Below are 20529 nucleotides of genomic sequence, written 5' to 3' on the forward strand. Positions count from 1 at the left end.
AATCAATTTGACCGATTTAAAAATAATAACTATAATTAGATTATACTTTTTCTATAATCATTTTTCTTCTATGCTTTTTTTTTTTTTTTTTTTTCCAATTTCAGCTGGTTCTGGAATGAAAGCCAAGTTGTTTGTCATTTTCACAATTTTACTATTTTTCTCAAGTAGTCGTTCAATCAAAGTTAATTGAATCAAAGAAATTAATCTATAGATTAATCCATGAATCCATTAGAAGAATAATCGGTAGCTGCAGCTCTACTCCATTGATGTTTTCCCTCGTCATCACAGTGATTTGGTTTACACACTGCCACAACTTGGGATACTGGCCGAAGCTAAACGGAAAGCATCTCCTGTCTCAGAGGCTACGTTGGATGTTTTAGGTGACGAACACGTCGTTAATGTTGCCGTTTTAAAACAAACTGGACTTCTATTGCTTCTAAATGCATCAAATGCAATGTTTTGCTCGTCTTTCATTGTTTTCCGTTGCTCTGGAGCGCGTGTCTGCGATTGCAGGATGGACTTTTTTCTCTCCTTGACCCTCAAGAACGTTCACTCCATTAGAAAACGTCACCAGAGCCTCCGTAGACAAAGGGGTGAGTAATGAACAGGTGATTTTTTTGATCTAACGTGAACCTTCCTTTTAAAGCCAGTCCTTTCAGCAGGCTTTTAGTCCTCAAACAACTAGCTGCCCTCTGACTCCAGCCAGAACTGGAACCCTGGGTCGTCTTTGCTCACCGTTCCAACTCAGTCCGCTTTATTCGCCGCCTGGGCCAATCAAATTAACTCTGGACGTTTTGGTGAAAACCCATCGGCGTTGGGAGATGTGTTGCAGGGTCAAAGCATAAATCACCCCACCCACTCCCCCACCGGCAGGCCCGGACACGCATCCACCATCGAGATTTACTCACGGGGCTCCAGCTATTTGGATCCTCGGCGCCAGGTCATCCTCAAATTGGTTATTGATCCTCCAATCACAAAATGAATCATACATTGCCGCCACTGTTTTGCTACTACATTTTACAGTAGCGGTGCTCTGTGCTCACCGCTGATGTGCTGCCTGGAGATGGATTATTGTTTTTGAGAAAGGGAACAAGTTCCTGCTCTAAACAGTGAGTCAATAGGATTTTTCTAAAAAATAGCTAGAGAGAGCGAGAGAGGAGAGAAGAGATACTAGCTTACGAGCTGTCATCCAGCTGAAGCCTCATTACGACGTATCAAACCTGCCAAGGAAACGGTGGCGACAGTCGCTGGAGAGAGGCGCCGCTAATGTGGTCATTAAAAAAAAACCTAACTGCAAACGATGATGTGTGGTTTAAGCGTTTACAGCAGCGCAGTAAACCGCTAATCCCAACATTTGACTGTAGTCATGAGCGGGTACAAGTCGTATTTTGGCAAATCTTGTTCCCGGCACCTGAACTTCCTCTCAGAAGGTTGACTGTCGTCGTTATCGGCCACGTTATCGGTACGATGATAAAATTCAGTTTTCACTTCTTCCGTTCGTTTCAAACTTCACGGATTTCATAGAAGAAGCTTTTTGCTTCTCAGCCGGATCCCTCCGTGCTTTTAATAGGGCTTCACGTCTTCTCATTCTTCTTTCCTCCCCACCTTGTTTCCCCTCCAATTAGGCTCCTGGATGGTGTGTAAATGCAGCTTCTCCTCCCCCGAACACTTTCCTCATAAATGCCAGTGTGGCCATTATCAGAATTCCTCTTGTGAGTGAAAGGAGACGGCGATAATACGGAACTCTGCCTTAATTGAAAGATCGTACGCCGGCTGAAGGATTTTCCCTTTTGAACGTCTTCTTAAATGTCATTATCTCACACCCACCGAGACAGTGGGGACTTTTTCGGCTTTCGCAGAGAAAATGTCAGCTTCTCTTTTTCTGCAGCGCCAGATCATCGCTACACAATCGTCCCAATTTAGCTGCTGTGTTTATTAGCGGCGGCGGTAAACACACTTGGCTGACAGCTTCCGGGGGAACTAATTGCCCGTTGACTGGAGTCAGATTGTAAATTTTTGGAGCTTTTAATACGATATTTCCATGAACATGTTCCTGTTTAAGAGGCTCGTTATCACCGCCCGCTCGCTCATTGGCACGTGAAGCCGCTGCTTCGCCCTGACGGGCCTTAAGGGCTTTCAAGTGAAATCTTGTTTGCGATGCTTTCTGTGTCTGGCCGTCCAGCCTCACCGAGCTTTGATTTCTCGACGGACGGCTGTGCTCTCTTGTCCAGTCGATAGCAGCCAGCAGGTGAGGCTCTGCCCTGCGTCTGTGTCGTGGCAGACTCTTATTAGCGCTAATGTTCTCCCGTCACCCGCCTCCAGGTGGCCTTCCGCCATTGATCTCAGCGCCAGATCCTGTGGCGGGCTGCCGGCCTCGGCCTCGGACGCGCGAGCTCGATGTGCCGTCGATAGACTTGGCGACAGGACACCTGGCGTTGGAGTCGCACAGAGTCCACGCTAGATTGTGATAGCTCTTGTATTTAATTCCCACCTCTTCAAAGCAGACGTCCGCCCTTCAGAGTCGACGTCTGCTCCGGGTTTCTTCCCACTGGGGAGTTTTTCCAGGCCACTGTTGCTTCATGCTGCTCTGGACTGATCCGAGGGCTGCGAGACGCCTTTGGCTGTAATTTAGTTTTTAATTTAAAAGTTGTTAGATAGATTGATAGATGTTTCAGTTTCAGATCTTTTTGTTCTCTTTCCAGTGGAACAGCCTTTCCTGATTGATTCGTTATACACAGAAACAATTCCTGTTCCTTCAGGACACTGCAGACTTAGCCCGCTGTTCACAGCCCTCCAGCTGAAACTGATGCTCAGTTGGCCCGCACACGTGTGCTAGGGACAAAAACAAGGTGGTCTCAGTGGGCGGCGCCAACACCAGGTTGGGGATGCTCTCACGTGCCTGGAATTGGTATCATTCATTGCACTTTGTGACATCACAAGGGGCTGATTTCAAGAACTGTCTCTCTGAAAAGTGGAGCAATTAGAAGAAGTAAAAGGTGGACGGACTCTGGCATTTTGGGGTTGCCTAAACTTTATATTATTACATAAATGTCAGTCAAGTCAATTTTGCAGACATTTAGGTGTTAAAGTTCACGTCTGGCGATACAGAAAGAGGACAGATTTACTGAAGTCTGACTTGTTTTTCATCACTGTTTTGTCTCTCACGTTTAATTAGACTCATTCATGGGATCTTGACTAAATGTTAAATGATTTTTGGCCACTTGGTTGACCTGGTTCAGTGGTTTAACCGATGAGAATTAAATTTGGGTTCGTCCCCAAAGACCGGCTCAGACGCTGGCGAAATGAGACCATCTGTTGGGAGTTTTCCAGTGACAGAGCGCCGCTGCGGACAGGAAGCGCTGTGCAAAGGAGCTCGCTCCACTCTCCTGCTGCACTTCATCACTGTGATTATGGTTGAGCGCTGGGCTCGAAATCCAGGTCTTCCCACTATTAACAAAATAATATACTAAACGCATTTAAATCTTTTTTGTTCTAGCCACTTTTGTGTTGAGATAAATTTGCTCTTTTTTGACTAATTATGTTTGATCAAGCACAGGTTCCTAATGAATTAGACAGAAAATAAGCGAGTTGGAGTGGAGTGAGTTGGAGTTTGGATAATAGACTAACAACTACACACAGACACAGTCTGACATTTTCTTTTCTTTATTGTTGCATGTTGAGGCGGGGATTTCAGTCGTGCCTCTGCGTCTTCGTTTATTGGCCAATGAGGAGGAAAAGAGGTTTCAGCAATCAATGTGGCTTATTCAATATACATGCGGTTGTACAGAGCTCCGGGCCAAACTCTCCTATCCCTGTTGTAGTCTAACAGAGAATGGCTGCTCTCTCCCTTGCCCGGTTTTCTTTTTAAACAAGAGATGCTTTGCGCAGCCGTCGGGGCGGAACTTCTTGTTTTCGGCACTGTCCCGTCTCCCCGCCACCGTCACGTCATTCTCCTGTCTAGAATAGGTTCCTCTGCTGTTTGACCACGTGCCGCTCCCCTCCAACAAAGGGCATGACCCGTCTGCAGCATCATCTGTTGATCACACTCACAAAGAATACATTGCGCAGGCAAAGTCTTCAGCAACACCTCTGCTTCCTGTTTTGTTAAGAGCTCATTGGCACTTCTATTCTTATGATGAGCAAGCTTGGATGCAATATATATCCACGAGCATCAGCTTTAATTGCAGTGACAGTTTCATCGCAACTTCCACTGTGGATATATTCTATCAACATTACGTTGTGGATTAAAAAAAATAAATAAGCTTTTAGATCTTTTCAGCACGATACACATTCGTACCCCCCCCCCCCTCTGCTCCCAACATTCATTTGACAATAAGTGTCTCATTCAAACACTGCGTCGACAGTGTTTACCTTACAAATCACTAATGTAACAAGCTTTGTTGCAGACTTACTCCCGCTGACTGTTTGCCGTTTCTTCATCAAGGAGACTACGGGAAACCTCACGGGAAGTCGACGACGGTTCAGAACAACAGTAACAATGATGAGTCGACGTGAGGGGTTAAACATCCAGACAACGTTTCTAACGGTTTGCATTACTTTGTTTTAAGGCTTTTTGTTTAAATCAGCTATAATCTTTAAATATATCCATACAGACAAAAATACAGTTACTGTGTAAGAATAAACATGCATGTGTATAGATTTCAAATTACTTCTTTTTTTTAAATTGCCCGTTTCACATTCACTTCGGCTTGATGACAAATACACAAAATACACATTGTGTGGGCAAAGGACAACAATTATTCACATTTTAAACAATTAAAAGCACTGATTTCATTTCACAACCACAGGTTGAACAAGACCCGATGTAGCTGCACATGATGAGTAGTTCAAGTCACAGTACAATGATTTTTGACTGAAACAACATGCACTATGTAGCTAACAATCATTTTTTATACTGCTGATAGAGCTGTCACATTTATTTCTATATCATATATATCTATATCTCTTTATATCTATATCAAAAATAGGCTCTAAAAGGTTAAAGGACCAGTGTGTAAGATTTATCATCGTATGCTGTGAGAAATGGAAGATAATACAGGTAGGTGTTTTTTGTGTGTCTAATCACCTTCACCTTGTCATTGTTCTGGTTTCGCTTTGTTGTGTCTCCCATGTTTCTCCCAAATCCCAGATGCCAAACAATGCTTGCAAAAAGGGATCTTAAATTACATTTAAAGTTGCTTTGTCGCCTTTCTCACACAATTACAGTTTAAAAGTGGAACTCCCGATTTGGTTGTACACTTCAATTACAGAACCACAAAATATTTGCAAACAAAAGAATCTCTAAAGTGGAACCTGCCAATCAAACACAGCTGTGATTGGCAAGAACATTTTGTTCTCTGATGGCCACTCCCCCCCTCCCCACCTTTAAGGGAGGCAGGGCTAATGGCTGCTTTAAATTGCTGCAATCTACATTTCAAACAGTACGTGCTGCTAAATGTTACACACTCGTCCTTTAATAAGCTCTACACATATAATCCACTGGTTTAATTGCACATGTACCCTTAATGGAGTTGCTCTAATTTTATTGCACCCACAGTTTAAAAAGACACCATTACCCTTATTGTACCACCGCATTGCAAATAACTTATGCCGACATGAACGCAGTGCTTTGCCTCAGTCGCCTGCGCCTGTGTGTGAAGCTGCACTTTTCATCAGGCTCCACAAAGCTATTGCTCAGCTTGCACAACACCCCCCATACGCCACAAACAGGCCAAATCTGCTATTGAAACACTTCAGATGGATTTTCTGTGTCTCTGCACATCAGCACCTCTGCATGTTTGCAGAGTGGTCAGTCATCTTTGCACACCAGTTTTGTTTTTTGTTTTTTAAAGTGCATCATCGGACAGACTTCACAAACAAAAACATACGCACACAAACATACACACACACGCACACACTCACATACTCTTTGGCACCCATACACAATACAATCCTCCTAAAAACAACTACAGCAACGTTAAAATAGGACTTACGAGTGAGATCCAGTCGAACACGTAAAATGAGGATTGATGGAATCACTTAGATATATTCTCTATATACTGGACAATAGTACACGATCTCAGTCCCTAGTCAAGGGTTTGCCGCTCACATGAGTGCTACACAGCGGGCATGGCTTCAGGTTCCTAAAGGCAGCAGACCAAATTCACTTCAGTCTGCTGGTCTGGAGTCCAACGGGCTCGTGTTCGGACCCGAATGTCTAAAGACTCCCCGAAAAACACAGTTTTCATTCACATTTCATTTGGACATTAATACCGTACATCTACAATTCAGAAATTAAGGCTTTGCACTTTTTGCACTATTGCACACGCAGAAAAAATAACACACAAAAAGGCCTCTCAGCTACTAAGTCTAACCCTAAAGTCGAAGCGCGTCGCACGGTTAGCGCGTTATGGCTTTACTTCCCTGATGCCTCGGCAGCGGCCGAGTTGCTTATATTGCACAAGTCCCTGATTTCCAGCAGCCCCTCGTTCAGGGCTTTGACGAAAACGGCCGAGCTGGTCCCGGTGTTCTCCCAAAAACTAGACACGCAGAAGATGATGTGGTCTGACTGCGGGTTGTAACAGGCGCCGTAGCCGTTGGGCACCACTGGGCCGTAGCAGCAGAACATCTCCACGGTGGTGGGGACCTAGATAGACGCACGAGGGTGCAGACCGGGTCAGACTGGGGAAAAGGCAGCCGTGAGTGCAAGATGAGAATTAAGTGAAGGAAAAACAAAACTGCTTTATTGGAACATCTGGCCCATAAACAGTCCCACGTTCCAGGAGCCCGGATAATGCTCAAAAGCGTTTTGTTTTTCTTTGTCCGGGTACCTACACAATCAAAGAGATTGCTTTTGCAATCACGTATTACTGAAAAGCATTTTTTTTTTTTTTTTTATCTCACTGGCTGTGGTTGTTATTTTCTTTGATAAAGACACAAAGTAACTGTTTTGTTCCAACAGATGTTTTTTTTTTTTAAACACTATTCTGGATTTTGTACTTGTGAAACACAGTTCTTAGATCTGCATGTGTACATGAATATAAAGCACGTACACATTTAGCCAGTAAGATATGTAACGGTTTGATAATATACATTGCTTGAATTGTTAGATAAAAAAAAACCTTCTAGCTAGAGCTGCATCCAGGAGTATTACGGTGCTGAGGGCAGCAGATGATCTGGCGGTTTGAAGGCATTTTAACAGGAAGCCCTTTGTAAAAAAATTTACAAAGACAAGCAGAAACGAAATAGTTTAAGGTCCTTTTTATAAGCTTTTGTTGTGTTGGGGTTTGCACTTTTCAGTTCCTGGAAAATGACAAGAGAGTCATTCATCGAGAAGCTTTGAAGCGTCTCTTCCTCTGAAATCTCTGGGCTGCAGGGTGTTTGCTCACCCCGAGGTGTACAACACAACTGACTGTGCTGTTAAATGAAGCGCATGCTAGGCAATAAAAATCATATTATGGCTTAAAGTGTGAAGTCAAGTGTTACCTGACTGGTGGAGAGGATGAACTGGTTACTCCCCAGGTATGTCTCGTCACAGAAGATGTCTGGTTTTTCCATCTTCAGCTCTCTGGCAGTCCTCAGCAGCCCCAGCAGGTGATTGTCTATTGCCATTCCAGTAATAGCCTGGAAGTGATGGAAGTTGTGATAAAATTTGGTAATTCTGGAGAAAATCTATATTTCAATCAGTAGAGTGAAAAAAAAATGGGACTCGTAAATCTCAGTAGATTACAGCTTGTCCATGTTCCAAAACATTTCCACGTCTTTATTTTTGATTTCAGGCTGTTTGAATAACTTGACAACAAACCAAAGCTCTCCAGTAAACATGGTTAGCCCTCTGTTTCCAGCCTCCTGCTCAAACGCTTGATCTTTGTAGCTTCCAATTGTGGTTTGTTGGACTTTCAACAAGAAAGAAAAAAAACAGGCACAGTTTGCACCCCCTTTGTGACATCACAAAGGGCCCTTCTAGCTCATGTTTTCTGAAGAGTGGAGTGAGCAGAGGAGGAAAGCATCAACTTTCATCAGTTCTGGGGAGTTGATTGACACACTGGAGACACAGATTGTACATATACCTTATGTACGTCAAACAAAAAGGTCAATTCATAAATAATGTATTTTTATGGCCACGTGCAGTGAGTTATTGCAGTGAAATCTGGTTGACTTAGCGGTTTTTCAAATGGAGTTTTATATCTAACTGTAGTTTAAATTATTCCTCCTCGTCTTGCCACAAACAATATATATATATATATACAGTACATATACTGTATATAGCTTCAAAATACTCACAGAAATTGTGTAGTCTGTCTGAGCCTTTATCGCATCTCGCAAGCGTTTCATTTTCTCCGAATCCTGTTGGAGAAATTACAGAATAGTTGCAGCGAGCGAAGCAAACACTCCCCGTCTTCCGAGTCGAGTGGCAGGAGCTGGTTAAATCCCGCAGGGAGATCATCTGTTTGAATGAGGGGGCCAATTGGATTCGGTCCGCCAGGGCGACCGCTCGCACACCTGTTCCATTTAAGCAGGCGCGATGAGCAGTAATGTGGGAGTTACTCTGTAATTGGAGGATCTTAAAGTGAGAAAAATGACTCACGGCGCGAGTGGCCCTCTCATCCGTCACAGAGCGGATGAAGGCCAGGGCCTCGGCGGTGGCCGAGCGAATGTTGTCCACCCGACCTCCCTGGAAGCGGCGGATGGAGGCGCTCTCGTAGGTGGGCACGAGCCTCCCGTTGCACCTGACAACATGGCACAGATTTGTTAGCGTTGTTGTTTTGGAAGAACATTCGACAGAGGCCCGTCGTGATGCTTTACTTGTAAAACGCCAGCTGCAAGGCGACTTGTACGAACGCGTCGGGGCTCATCCTCAGTTTCTTGATGTACTCCTTCCCGTAATCTTTGAAGACAAAGACCTCCATGTCCAGGTTGTTCACCAGCCTACGGTGCAAAGAGGACAAGGGACATCAGAGGTGATCTAATGACATCGCCCTTGATGTGTCTTGTGTCTTTTCTTGCCTCTGCAGTCGTTCTCCGGACGCCACCAGCAGTCCGCTGATGTTCGGGTTGCACTTCCAGAGCAGCCGCCTCGGAGGGGGGAGCTCTCTGGCACCGGCCGCCACTGCCATGGCCGGACTTCCAGTTCTGTGTGGATTAAGAAGCAAAACAAAGAAACCACTTCCTGTGTGACTGAAAGAAAACAGCCTTTTCGCAGAGAATGTCTGCTGAATCTCTTACATGTGTTTCATCACGTGTTCCGAGCACTGAACCAGAACAATTCCCTCGAAGGGGGAATGCTCGCACACGACTCCGCACACTCCGTCCATCCCGACCACAAACTGCACACAGCCAGAGCAGCAAACAGAACACACACCTTCATAAGTACTGTCTATACCAGGGACCACCAACGTGGTTCCCCCAAAGACCACCAGAGTAGCCCAGCAGGCCTGTTCTGAAGCACAAGTCGTTGAGCTGCGTTCGTTAAGTCATAATTATTGAGAACTCAATAACGTGATCAGTCTTGACGTGGATCAATATCGTTAATAATAATCTGTAACTGAGAAAATGTGTTTCAGAAGAGTGTAGCAAACTGGTTGCCCTTCATATAACTCAGTACCCATGAAGTAGCTCTCAGGTTTAAAGACTCCTGGTCCACACCCTGACAGAGCCTCGCCCGGCCCGTCCAGGTGCTCCTACCTGCATCGACTTGTCGTACCAGCGGTTCGCCCCGTTTTTCTCCCGCCCGCCTCCGTGCAGCATCAGCACGGCCCTGCTGGCATCTCTGGGCTGCAGGCCGCTGGGGTCGTCCAGACACACCAAGCACAGGCAGCTCTCCAACAGGGCCAGAGACTCCCGGTTGGTTTGATCTGCACAAGGACGGGATGGTCTGAAGTTCAAGCTGAAAAATCGTTGAAACTTTTTCGAGGCCAAACAAAGAAGAGAGAGCGGCGGGGGAACCTTTTGCCAGCTCCTCTCTGGCCTGGGCCCACTCCGATCTCCCATCGGAGGTCAGGATGCCGACCGGCGGGAGCCTCTCATCGGCCTTTTCAGCCATTCTCAAGATTTTCTCCAGCTGCGAGAAGATCTCCATCTCACTGAGCTGCTTGCTGTTTGCCACAATGTCCAACACGAAGAACTAGGGAGACAAGAAGAGAATTGTGGGATTCTTCACGGCTTCACCGTCTTAGAAGGAGTGTCTGCGTACGTGAGTGTGTTTGTGTGTGTGTGTTCTTGCCTGCTGCAGGAACTAAACAGTGCATTTACTGTCATACGCTGCGTATCAAAGACATTTAGGACGCAACGGTAATAGCAGCGTCTTAATGCGGCCAGCTGCTGCAGAAAGTGCGCCTCCTCTCCTGCAATCAGTTATGCAGGGCGCTCCGAGATGCTCTTAAAACGGCGCACTCAATCAGCGCTAATGCAGTCAACCGCCTGTATCACCATAGGGACGGGACGTTACGTGCCACGTAATTCGTACTTCCAGGTGAAGGCTCTCTCTGTGACCTTGTCTCGGGTCATTTGGAGGCCCTGAATCGGCCGACACTAAACCCAGTCAAGGGAGGAGGACCTGCAGATTTTGGATGATGTGTGTTTTATTTACGGTTGCTGGAGTGTGTTTAGAGAATTCCTCTGGGGAAGGAAGAGCAGAGTATGGATTGGCAGCAGAGCCGTGCTGATGACCTGCTGGTCTACCAAGACTTTTTGTAACCAATAGGAGGAGGAAGAGTTTAATGTTCGATTGAAGAAGAAGATTCTAGACAACCTCAGAACTGGATGACTGTTTGGAAAAAGTGAAAAAAGTGCTGTGACAGCTGCATTAACGCAAATCGTTCCAATTAGAATTGGATGACTCCTCACAGTTCCTAAACAATTGAACCCTAAATTTCATAGACGGTTTCGGGTCCTATCAAATTGAGGCGAAGATGTCTGGGATGAAAATGAGGTCTCCTTCCCCTCATTGGAAAACTGTTTTAGACAACTGTGACTTTTGGAAATACGTATTTATTTTTATCTTTAAAACAGCTTCAATTGTGACTCAGACCTTTTTGCAGAATTTTTTAGAATTTTCATGAAGATGATGAGCGTCCAGCTGTCATTCCTCTCCACAAATCACATTACTGATTTTTTTTTTTTAGAATTATTTGGTGCTTGAGGAAAAGGTAAAAAGAAAAAAAGAAAAAAAACAGTCAAACATATGCCAAAGTGCATGTTTGCAGCCAGTTTTTCACATTTCCCAGACCATGACCTGTCGCTTGAAACTTTCTAAAGTACACTAGTTTGACTGTATTGTCCCTTCAGAAAGGTGATCCTGTTTCCACCCTCAAAACAAGCGTTACAGCACAAATCCCACTTTTTCTCTGGGAGCTTTAAAAGAAGCATTTCCACAAAAAAAAAAATACACTTTGAAGACTTTCAATCTCTGACTCTGACCTGATGCCGCCAAAATCAAATCTTTACGTTTGTGTGTTCTCTCTGGTGCCTCTCTGTTTGCGTCCTGACCTGGTTCTTGCAGGCCACGATGACGTGCTGTGCAGCTGCGGAGGCCTCGTTCGACTGGACCTTCAGCGTGTCAGTCTTGCGGCCCGGGTAGCGGTACGAGGTGAAGAGGCGGTGGTACTGCTCCATGCACAGGGGCGTCCCGGCCAGCTGCCCTCGGGCGAAATCCACCGGCAGCGCTTGCCTTCGGAAGACACGCGCACGCACAGACACACCCTCATTTCTCATCATCCATCTCGTGATGTTGATGAGGCGCACGTGCACGTGCACGTGCGAGGCGTGACAGCCAACTTACGCGTCAAGCAGAGCCTTGTAGTCCAGAACTCCGCACACGAGACGGGCCGCGAATCTAAAGAGAGAGTGAAAAAAAAAAGTTTGAGGCCAAAGAGAACGCGGCCGCTGGTTTCCTGCGAGAGAGCTGACGGCGCACAGCGGCTAGTTCCTAATTAGAGAGTTAAGCCCCGCCCCCTGGCTAATCTCATAATGGTAAATTAGTGGCCAAGAGCATTTGTCTGTGTTAGTGTGATAGAGAGAGAGAGAGAGAGAGAGAGAGAGAGAGAGAGATGCAGAGCGGGCGTGTGAGCGTGGGCGAGGGGCGGGAGGGGGGCGGGGGGGCAGAGGGGTTGCAGAGCCCCTGTCAGATCTCATGTCTTGCGTCATTTGTCTCAGTGTAATTCCACAATCGATACAAAGGAGGCGCAATCGCTGCAGTGTGCCCCCCCCCCCCAAACCACTCTCCCCATTTCCAGAAATGAGGCCTGACGAGGAGTCTCGGAGGAGGAGAGCGCCCCCCCCCCCCCCACACACACACACACACACACACACTCCTACTCCCACCGTCACCCCCCCTCCCATCTAATGAGCGTCTGTGCCGGTGGATCAGCAGCCTGCCGTCGCTCTGGAAGTGTTCAGTCAGCCGACGGCGGCTGACGGCCGAGGCCGAGGGCCGACCGGAGGCCGAGGCTCATTTAATCAGCGGCCAGAGGCTTTGGACGTGATTTCTCTTCATGTTTGTCATGTGGCACATCTTAATCTGCGTCTGTTGAGAAGGAAATGGTACGGATACGGACGCGAGCGAGGGGACGCCGTCGTTAACTGTCACACCATCGCAGGCGGCGTGAGACAGTGACAGGTCATGGTGTGCGGTGCATTGTGGGAAATGTGAAAAACTGCCTGCAAACATGCACTTTGGCATGTGTTTCTTCTTTTGTTTTTTGCTTTTTACCTTTTCCCTAAGCACCAAATCATAAAAAATAAAAAAAAATCAGCAATGTCATTCGTGGTTTCCAACAACGCAACATTTTCCCACGGCAGCCGCTGGAAGCTCGAAGGGAAATTTACGACGACTGACTCAACTGCCAAACTCACACAACTAACATCTCATGTTTGTTTGGACGAAGCTTTTAGCACAAGAAACCACGGAGCTGACAAAATGTAAATTTAGTTCACACATTTTGAAAGCACAAAGGTCCCATCATCATCACATTTTCAGATCTTCATATTTCACCCTGAACTGTTGCTAGTTCCTTATATCTCCACAAAACTGCAGTTTTAGCACTCTGTTTACAGCCTTCAGCATAATTTCAGCTTGCTGCTGAAACTGATGCCTTGTTGGATCGTCCACATGCTTGAAAAGGGACAAAAACAAGGCGTCTCTCAGAGGTGCAGCTGTGCTCTTTGTGACACAATGGTCTGATTTCCTCAGCAGCATCTCTAAAAACACTGGTGTGTTCGCTAATGGGATGAAAACACAAACTGATGGAGTAAATTCAATGCAAGGGGCCTTTAATTATCAGCAAGGTTTCAAATCTCACCAGGGAGATTTTCTTTCCCATAAACTCACAACCAAAGCTCAGAACATACCTGAGTGCATCTTTCTGGTCTCTGAACGTCTGCTTCGGAAACACCATGACGGGACTGGAGTTGACCGGCAGGGCCAGTCTGTTGTTGAGGTACATGTCCTCCAGCCAGTAGTCATAAACCTGAGCAACAACAACAACAACATGGGGGGAGGCTTGTTGTGAGGCGTTGCTTCGTTAAGCCGGACACAAGTTATTACTCTCGGGTTTGATACCTGCGAGCAGCCGAGTAGAGAGAGAGAAAAAAAATAAAGAAAAACCATTACAGTGCATCACTGCCAGATGAAAAGAGGAGTGGGAGAGAGTGGGCATGGTGAGAGTGGGAGTCTGATAGATTTCACCGGGCTGGATGAGCCGCCGCGGACTGAGCGATCACCCCGACGGGGGAGCAGAGGTTGGAGCAGCGGAGGATGAACGTCGGCACAGAGGATCAATCTTTCCTGCCACAGGGATGTTTTTTTGTTTGATTGTTTTATCAATTGTGTAAACTGATTTATAAATTTTTGTTTATTGTTGTAGACTTTTTTTTTTTTATCAGTTTTTATAGATTGGATTAATAACAGCAAAAATTAAGATATTACTAGGATTGTTATAAACAAGCTTAATTACTGGTTATACATCTGCATCTGTGTGATCCAAAAGCAGAATTCACACAGAGCAACAAATCCACTTTCTACGATGAGCAAACTCTCAGATTCTGTATTTCTCACACGATTTATGGGGTCTACGTGAGAGGATTTCTTTGACTCTTTGAAAGCTTGACTTTACCCAGTTGCTGGTCTTGTCCCTCCTCTCCAGGAGCTTCTTCTGCAGGACTTCTCCGACACCTCCAGGGGCCCCAAACTTCTCCACAATGGCCTTGGTTTTCCTGAACTGCTTCTCGTCGATCAAGTGCTGGACACCCCTCAGGTAGGTGTCCAGGGTCTGTTTGAGCGGTGGCACGGGGACTTTAGGCAGCACCTGGTGTCATAAAGTCAACAAGCTGGTGTAAAATACCCAGAATATGTTCTGGAGGAAGAGCAGCTGCTCACCATCATGGTTCACCAAAAGTTTGACAGATAAAAGGATCATCAGCAAACATGTCTAATCCATTATTAGAAACTGACTTAATAATTTATCTAGGTACAAAATAATGCACAACACAAACCTCAGGAACTAAATGCAAAAACTAAATGCAATAACAATATAATAACAAAACTAGCTGTGACCCAGGAGTTAGACTTTACTATTCACCACTTCATATTATTTAAATGGAATAAATACAATGTTTCTCCCTGATGGAGATAAATGAAGTATTCTCTATAATTATGAAGTAGAATGGAAATAAAATTACATTTTTAATAAATACTAATTACAACTGTGTTAAAATTAGCTAAATTGGCCTGGAATGATTTCAGATTTGTTTTTCTGTTGTGTGACACATTATTCTTTCAAGTTGTTTTTCAAAGTCCACATTTTTACTGCATCCAATTGCCTCACGGACACTTTAACTTTAACCCCTCCTTTCACATTATGACGTTTTTATTTTTATTTTTAAATTGCTTTGTCTCGGGCGACACGGTGGCGCAGTGGTTAGCGCAGCCGCCTCACAGCAAGAAGGTCGTGGGTTTGATTCCGGGCGTGGGACCTTTCTGTGTGGAGTTTGCATGTTCTCCCTGTGTCTGCGTGGGTTCTCTCCGGGTTCTCCGGCTTCCTCCCACACTCCAAAAACATGCATGTGAGGTCAATTGAACACTCTAAATTGTCCGTAGGTGTGCATGTGAGTGTGAATGATTGTGTGTTTCTATGTGGCCCTGTGATGAACTGGCCACTTGTCCAGGGTGTCCCCTGCCTTCGCCCTATGACAGCTGGGAGAGGCTCCAGCAGACCCCCGTGACCCTGAGCTCGGGACTAAGCGGGTATGGAAAATGAATGAATGAATGAATTGCTTTGTCTCTCAATTATATTTGTTGGAAAACAAACTCAGCATAATTCTCCTCGTGGCCGTGCACTCTGCTTGCATGGCCTGGTATAGCGCTCTGCCCCTAGCGGCCAGCAGCCGTAAGTGACGCGTTTCTGCACAAACTTCAGCAAGCAGACAGAAATGCTTCATACTTGAGTGTCTCGGTCTCTGCTCGCCTCCTTCTCCATGACCGGCATCTTTGCTTTCCAGTGTGGTCCAGGAGAGAAATCACTGTGGAATCTCGGTCGAGACCGTGTGAGTTGATTTTTCCCCCCCTCCACCTGAAAGGAACATTTAGAGCAGGTAGTAGAAAAAACACGTTATGTGTGGCGGCTGGTAAGCTCAGCTCCCTCGTGCAAGTGAGCCAACAGGTTTCACTCCTCGTCATCGTCGCCGCGTGTCCTTGAATTCCAACTGCACCTTCATCGTCGAGTCCTAATAAATGTTTCAACTTCAACTTTATTTATTTGTATATTTGTATATGATGTCTTTTTTTATATATATAAAAAGCAGCTCAAAGTGCATCACAACAAAGAAAGAAAACACAAACAAGAAAGAGAAAGAAAAGAAAAGAAAATTAAAACAAACCCGACCCTCCCGCACCCACAAATACAGAGACACAAACATACATATACACACACTCGCTGAGGAAACATTTCCTAATTTTTCTTTTTTTTTCCCCTCATCGCGATGCCGTTAAACAATCACCCACATTTTTATTTCCAACTTTCCCCCCGTTAACTCACTCGTTTTGCACATTAAAAACGGCACAAAGTACACCACTTTTTCACCAGTTGTCATGGAATGAAACTTACTAAATCCATTGTGTTGCTGTATTAAAGAAAAAAGACTGCAACAGATGACACATTTTAAAATGACACGTTAGAATCCCCCCTGAAGAAATAAAGAACTTGAACTGACCTGCTTAGTGACAGGTCGGAACTTCACACTGATGCCTCCGCCGTCCACACGCCGCCGACGTCTCCATGTCTCTCCCAAGTGTCCGTGTGCGCGCCGGATGGTTTCCTGCGTGTCGCCTCACCGTCGACATGCGGCTGTGACTGCGCATCAGAGCGGCAGCCTCGGAAAAAGGATGTCAAAAAAAAAGAAAAAAAAGACGCTGAAGGTGCTGGCGTCCTCCACCTTCCTCTTCTCCTCTCCCCCCGCAGGCAAGAAACTCCTCCCATCCTCATCTATTCGCGGACCATTTTAAGCAACATCTTCATCACCCTCAGCCCCCGCCCATATCTGATCACTTTGATTTATGGAGAAGGAGGAGAAAGCGTCTGTTTTTTTTTTTCTTTCTTTTACTTTTGGCGCGTCATCCACGGGTTCCTGGGAAGCTGCTTCAGCGGTGGCTGAAAAACACGAGCTCGCGGTGCCTCGGGTGGTTCTTTAGGTTGATGCAGATGTGTCAGCTGAAGCCGGTTACTTTTCTTTTGCCACCCAGACTTCTGAAATATATCCCTTCTTTTCACTTTTTTTTCCCCTTCTTCTTCTTCTTTTTTTTTTTTTAAAGTGGGCTTTATCAGTTCTCCCTGGCTGATTCCCCCAATCCACCCCATCATCTAATGTCGAGATTTTATGCCTATTTCTTCGTGTATTCTCACGCCCAATGTTCTTCCCCTTTTCATCGTTTCAATCTTTAAAAAGGGCGAAACCACCAGCGTCACACAGGTCCAAACAGAGATTTATTAAAACGACAACTGATCAACGAATACATATTTTTCATCTCCAGGAGACTGACTTTATTAACTACGTTATGACAGTTTTGTTTCACACACACACACACACACACACACACACACACACACACACACACACACACACACAATCCGCGCACTCGCGCACACTGTCACGCACACTTTGTAGAGGTCCACATATGTTGTTTCTTTTTTTGTCATTTTACATTGTGCATTTATCCACATATATACAAATCGTGTTTATCTCAACAGACGAAATTCAAACATAATTAAAATGTTTAATTGACAAACAGGCCCACTTCTTTTGTAACGTGGAATTCACGGTATTCTTTTTTTTTTTTCTAACAGAAATAGATAAACGAAAACTGGCCATTTAATGTGCGAGAAAGAAAAATGTTTCTCAAACTGGAAAATATAGGCCTGGGCTGTTTTTATTTGATTTTTTTTGTAAGGGAGGGGGGCGGGAGGGGGTAAATGTGCTCTGTATGTTTGGTCCCGTATAATCCCTTATGCACAGCAATTTATTATATCTTTATTATTATTGTACAATACCCAGTAATACACACAAATTCAACAGTCGCTGATAGATCTTTCACAAAAAACTCCATGACACACGCTACACTGATTTGTTTGACACGATGAACTCACAGTCGAAAGTCAAGAAAACAAAAATAATAATAATAAAAAATATAAAAAAATAAAATAAAATCAAAGTAGCTTTGGAGAGCGTGTCACGCAGTCGTGCTTTTTTTCCTTTCGAATCTCGGTTGTGATATATTGCACATCTTTACTTACATAAAAAGGTTTAAGTGAGCCATTTCTGCCTCCTTTCCAAACCTGTGCAGGGCTTGTGCTGTGTGTTGCTGGGGGAGATAGAGGAGGGGGAGGGGAGTCAGCTGCCGGAACTCGGCCGCTCTAAGTGAACTCTGCGCCGGACGACTCCTCGGACAGGGACCGCTGCGCACGGAAGGGGTCGAAGCCGTTCTCGTCCACCGACACGCAGTTCCCGGCCGAGCTGTAGCCCTTCTTCTTGGCCCTCCTCTCCTCCATCTTGATGGTGTCGTACAGACCCTGCGGACCCTCCTCCAGCAGGTTGTCCCTCTCGGAGTAGGACGGCTTCATTTGGCACACGTTGCGCAGCAGCAGCAGAGCCGGCGCGTAAAGCACATTGACCAGACCCATGCCCAAGTTGAGCTGCACGAAGCCGAGGGTGTGCACGATCTGGCCGGCGACGATGGGACCCATGGCGTACGCCACCGAGTAGGAGATATCTGCTATGGCGTAGACGCTGCCGTACACCGACACGTGACGCACGTCGACCAGGAAGGCCAGGGTGGGCAGCAGCGCGGTGTCCACCAGCGCGATGCCGAAGCAGATGCCGCACAGCGGCGCGATGAGCTGGCCGAAAGTTTTGCACGCGGGCACCGTGCACGAGCTCGCGCCTATGATGACCATGCCCAGAGCCCCGTAGAACCACTGCAGTTCGGGGTTCTTGGAGGCAAGCTTGACCGTGATGTACACGCCGAGCACGTGCGGGAAGAAGGCCGGCAGCCAGGTGAGACCCACCTCCCACTGGGAGGAGTGCATGGTGCTCTCCATCCAGTTGGCGATGGTGGGCTCCAGGAAGGCCAGCGGGATGTTGCACACGGTGAGCGCCCCGGCCACCACGGCGATGTAGGGGTCGATCATCAGTCTGTAGATAGGGGTGCCCACCGGCATGTTCTCTCTAGTCCTGTTGGAGAAGGGCTTGATGACCGTCAGCACCAGGAAGCCGTCCGCGAGGCAGATGCACGCCAGCACGATGAAGGGCACCCTCTTGCCGGCGAACTCGTACAGGACGCCGCCGAAGGGAGGCGCCACCAGGCTCCCGAACGAGATGAAGGCGAGGGCGATGCCCAGCGCCGTGCTCCTCTCCGACTCCTCCGTGTACTTGTCGGCGATCATGGCGATGCCAGACGTGTCCGCGAAGGCGGAGCCCACACCCTGCAAACTTCTGGCGGCGAAGAGCGTGGCGTAGTTCTCCCCGAACGCGAAGATGCAGGTGGACACGAACATGACCGAGAGTCCAATCAGCAGCGGGATGTCATAGCCCACCCGGTCGATGAAGGTGCCCGACAGCGGGTTGACCAGCAGCTGCAGGATGGCCTTGGAGGCGAACAGAACTCCGATCTGGACGTCCAGGTTGTCCTTAAAGCTCTTGTCTTGGCTCGTGCTGTTGCCGGCCGAGCCGTCCGCGTGCATGACGGCGTGGACGTGCTCGGACTGCTCGCTCTCCAGCTCGGCGAGATAGTCTGGGATAATTGGCACAATCACCATGTAGAGCATATTGTCCAGCAGGAGCGCCACGCAAACAATCACCAGTATGATCCGCCTCTGCTGGTGCGGGTCCCGCATGGCGGTGCCCAGCTGCTTGGTCCTCTCGCCCATCTCGGAGAGCTTGACGGCGGCTGACTTGGCCAGCCCGGACGCTCCGTCTCCATCCATGTGTGCTTCTTTTTTTCTTGTCCTCCTCCCAAAATATATATATATATATATATATATTTTTATTGTTTAAAGTAGTAATAATCAAGATATAGTTGTGCTTGGTTCTTGTGCTGCCGACCTCTCAACTCCTCGGCTGACTCATAGGCGTTTCCTCCACGGCGACGCGACGCTCCCCGTCCTCACCTCGCCTGTGCGTAAATGGAGAGGCGACGATGAAGTTCATCGGCGTCGACGGCTCTCCTCAGCTCCTGCAACTTGTTCTCGCCTTGCAGCCGCGTCCGACGCTCTTTCATGATCTCCCGAGAAGTGACGTGGTGGTTCAGAGTCCGCAGGATTCCCCGCTGCTGCAGCCGCGCGCTCCGCCGCTTAATCTCACATGGCAAAAGTTACTTCGGAGCGATTTGTTGTTTCCCCTCCGCACTCCGCTCGCGCTGATTAGCAACACCTCGGCCCCGTGCCCATTCCCCCTGTCACCTGTAGCACGTTCGCGCGTAGCTCTGACAGCACGAGCGACTCGGTGGCCATCGGCGCACATTCACCCGCAGGTCATTGCGCTATTTTGGTCCTCTTTTTTTTGTCTGCCTGCCCCCCTTTTCTTCCACCGAGAGCCGTGACGCACCAGCGGCTTTTGCCCCCGAGTGGATCCTTTCGCCACTTCCCTCTTTTTATGATAATTTTCGAAACATGACAGCAATCACTTCAACCAATAAGAGCCTGTGAGCACATCACGACCCCCTTTACAAGAGCTTAGAGGGGGCGGGGGGCGTCTTTTTTTTTTTTTTTTTTTTTTTTTTTTTTTTTTTTATTGTTAATGTCCAGTGTTGGCGGTCTTGGCTTTGGATGATTTGACGCGCACACGAAGATGATAAAATGGCAGGACTCGTGTTTCTCAGAGACGCGACGTATATATATATATATATATATATATATATATATATATATATATATATATATATATATATATATATATAAACGAGACAGAAATGCGAAATGTGTAGCAAGAAGAAGCATAAATACCAGCGGCTGCTCAAAGAAAAACAACCATACAAAATAAGCA

At 46.7% G+C, this 20529-nt stretch overlaps 2 protein-coding genes across 2 annotated transcripts; both read right to left on the minus strand.

Moving 5' to 3' along the window:
* Window positions 1–6415: 6415 nt before the first annotated feature.
* chatb (choline O-acetyltransferase b) lies at window positions 6416–15555 on the minus strand. Its single transcript, XM_076027870.1, has 14 exons — window positions 15438–15555; window positions 14112–14303; window positions 13348–13466; window positions 11780–11833; window positions 11488–11668; window positions 9946–10123; window positions 9685–9854; window positions 9226–9326; window positions 9007–9132; window positions 8806–8928; window positions 8588–8729; window positions 8284–8346; window positions 7486–7623; window positions 6416–6646 (listed from the first exon to the last, which is right to left on the minus strand). The coding sequence occupies exons 1-14, from the start codon at window positions 15480–15482 to the stop codon at window positions 6416–6418; spliced, it is 1863 nt and encodes a 620-aa protein (XP_075883985.1). The 5' UTR covers window positions 15483–15555.
* Window positions 15556–17464: 1909 nt separating this feature from the next.
* LOC142889425 (putative vesicular acetylcholine transporter-B) lies at window positions 17465–19472 on the minus strand. Its single transcript, XM_076028154.1, has one exon. The coding sequence runs from the start codon at window positions 19470–19472 to the stop codon at window positions 17904–17906; it is 1569 nt and encodes a 522-aa protein (XP_075884269.1). The 3' UTR covers window positions 17465–17903.
* Window positions 19473–20529: the final 1057 nt, after the last annotated feature.

This window comes from Nelusetta ayraudi, unplaced genomic scaffold (assembly GCF_046127955.1).
Source record: "Nelusetta ayraudi isolate G7.1 ecotype Tasmania unplaced genomic scaffold, CSIRO-AGI_Nayr_v1 ptg000022l, whole genome shotgun sequence".
Taxonomy (NCBI): Eukaryota; Metazoa; Chordata; class Actinopteri; order Tetraodontiformes; family Monacanthidae; genus Nelusetta; species Nelusetta ayraudi.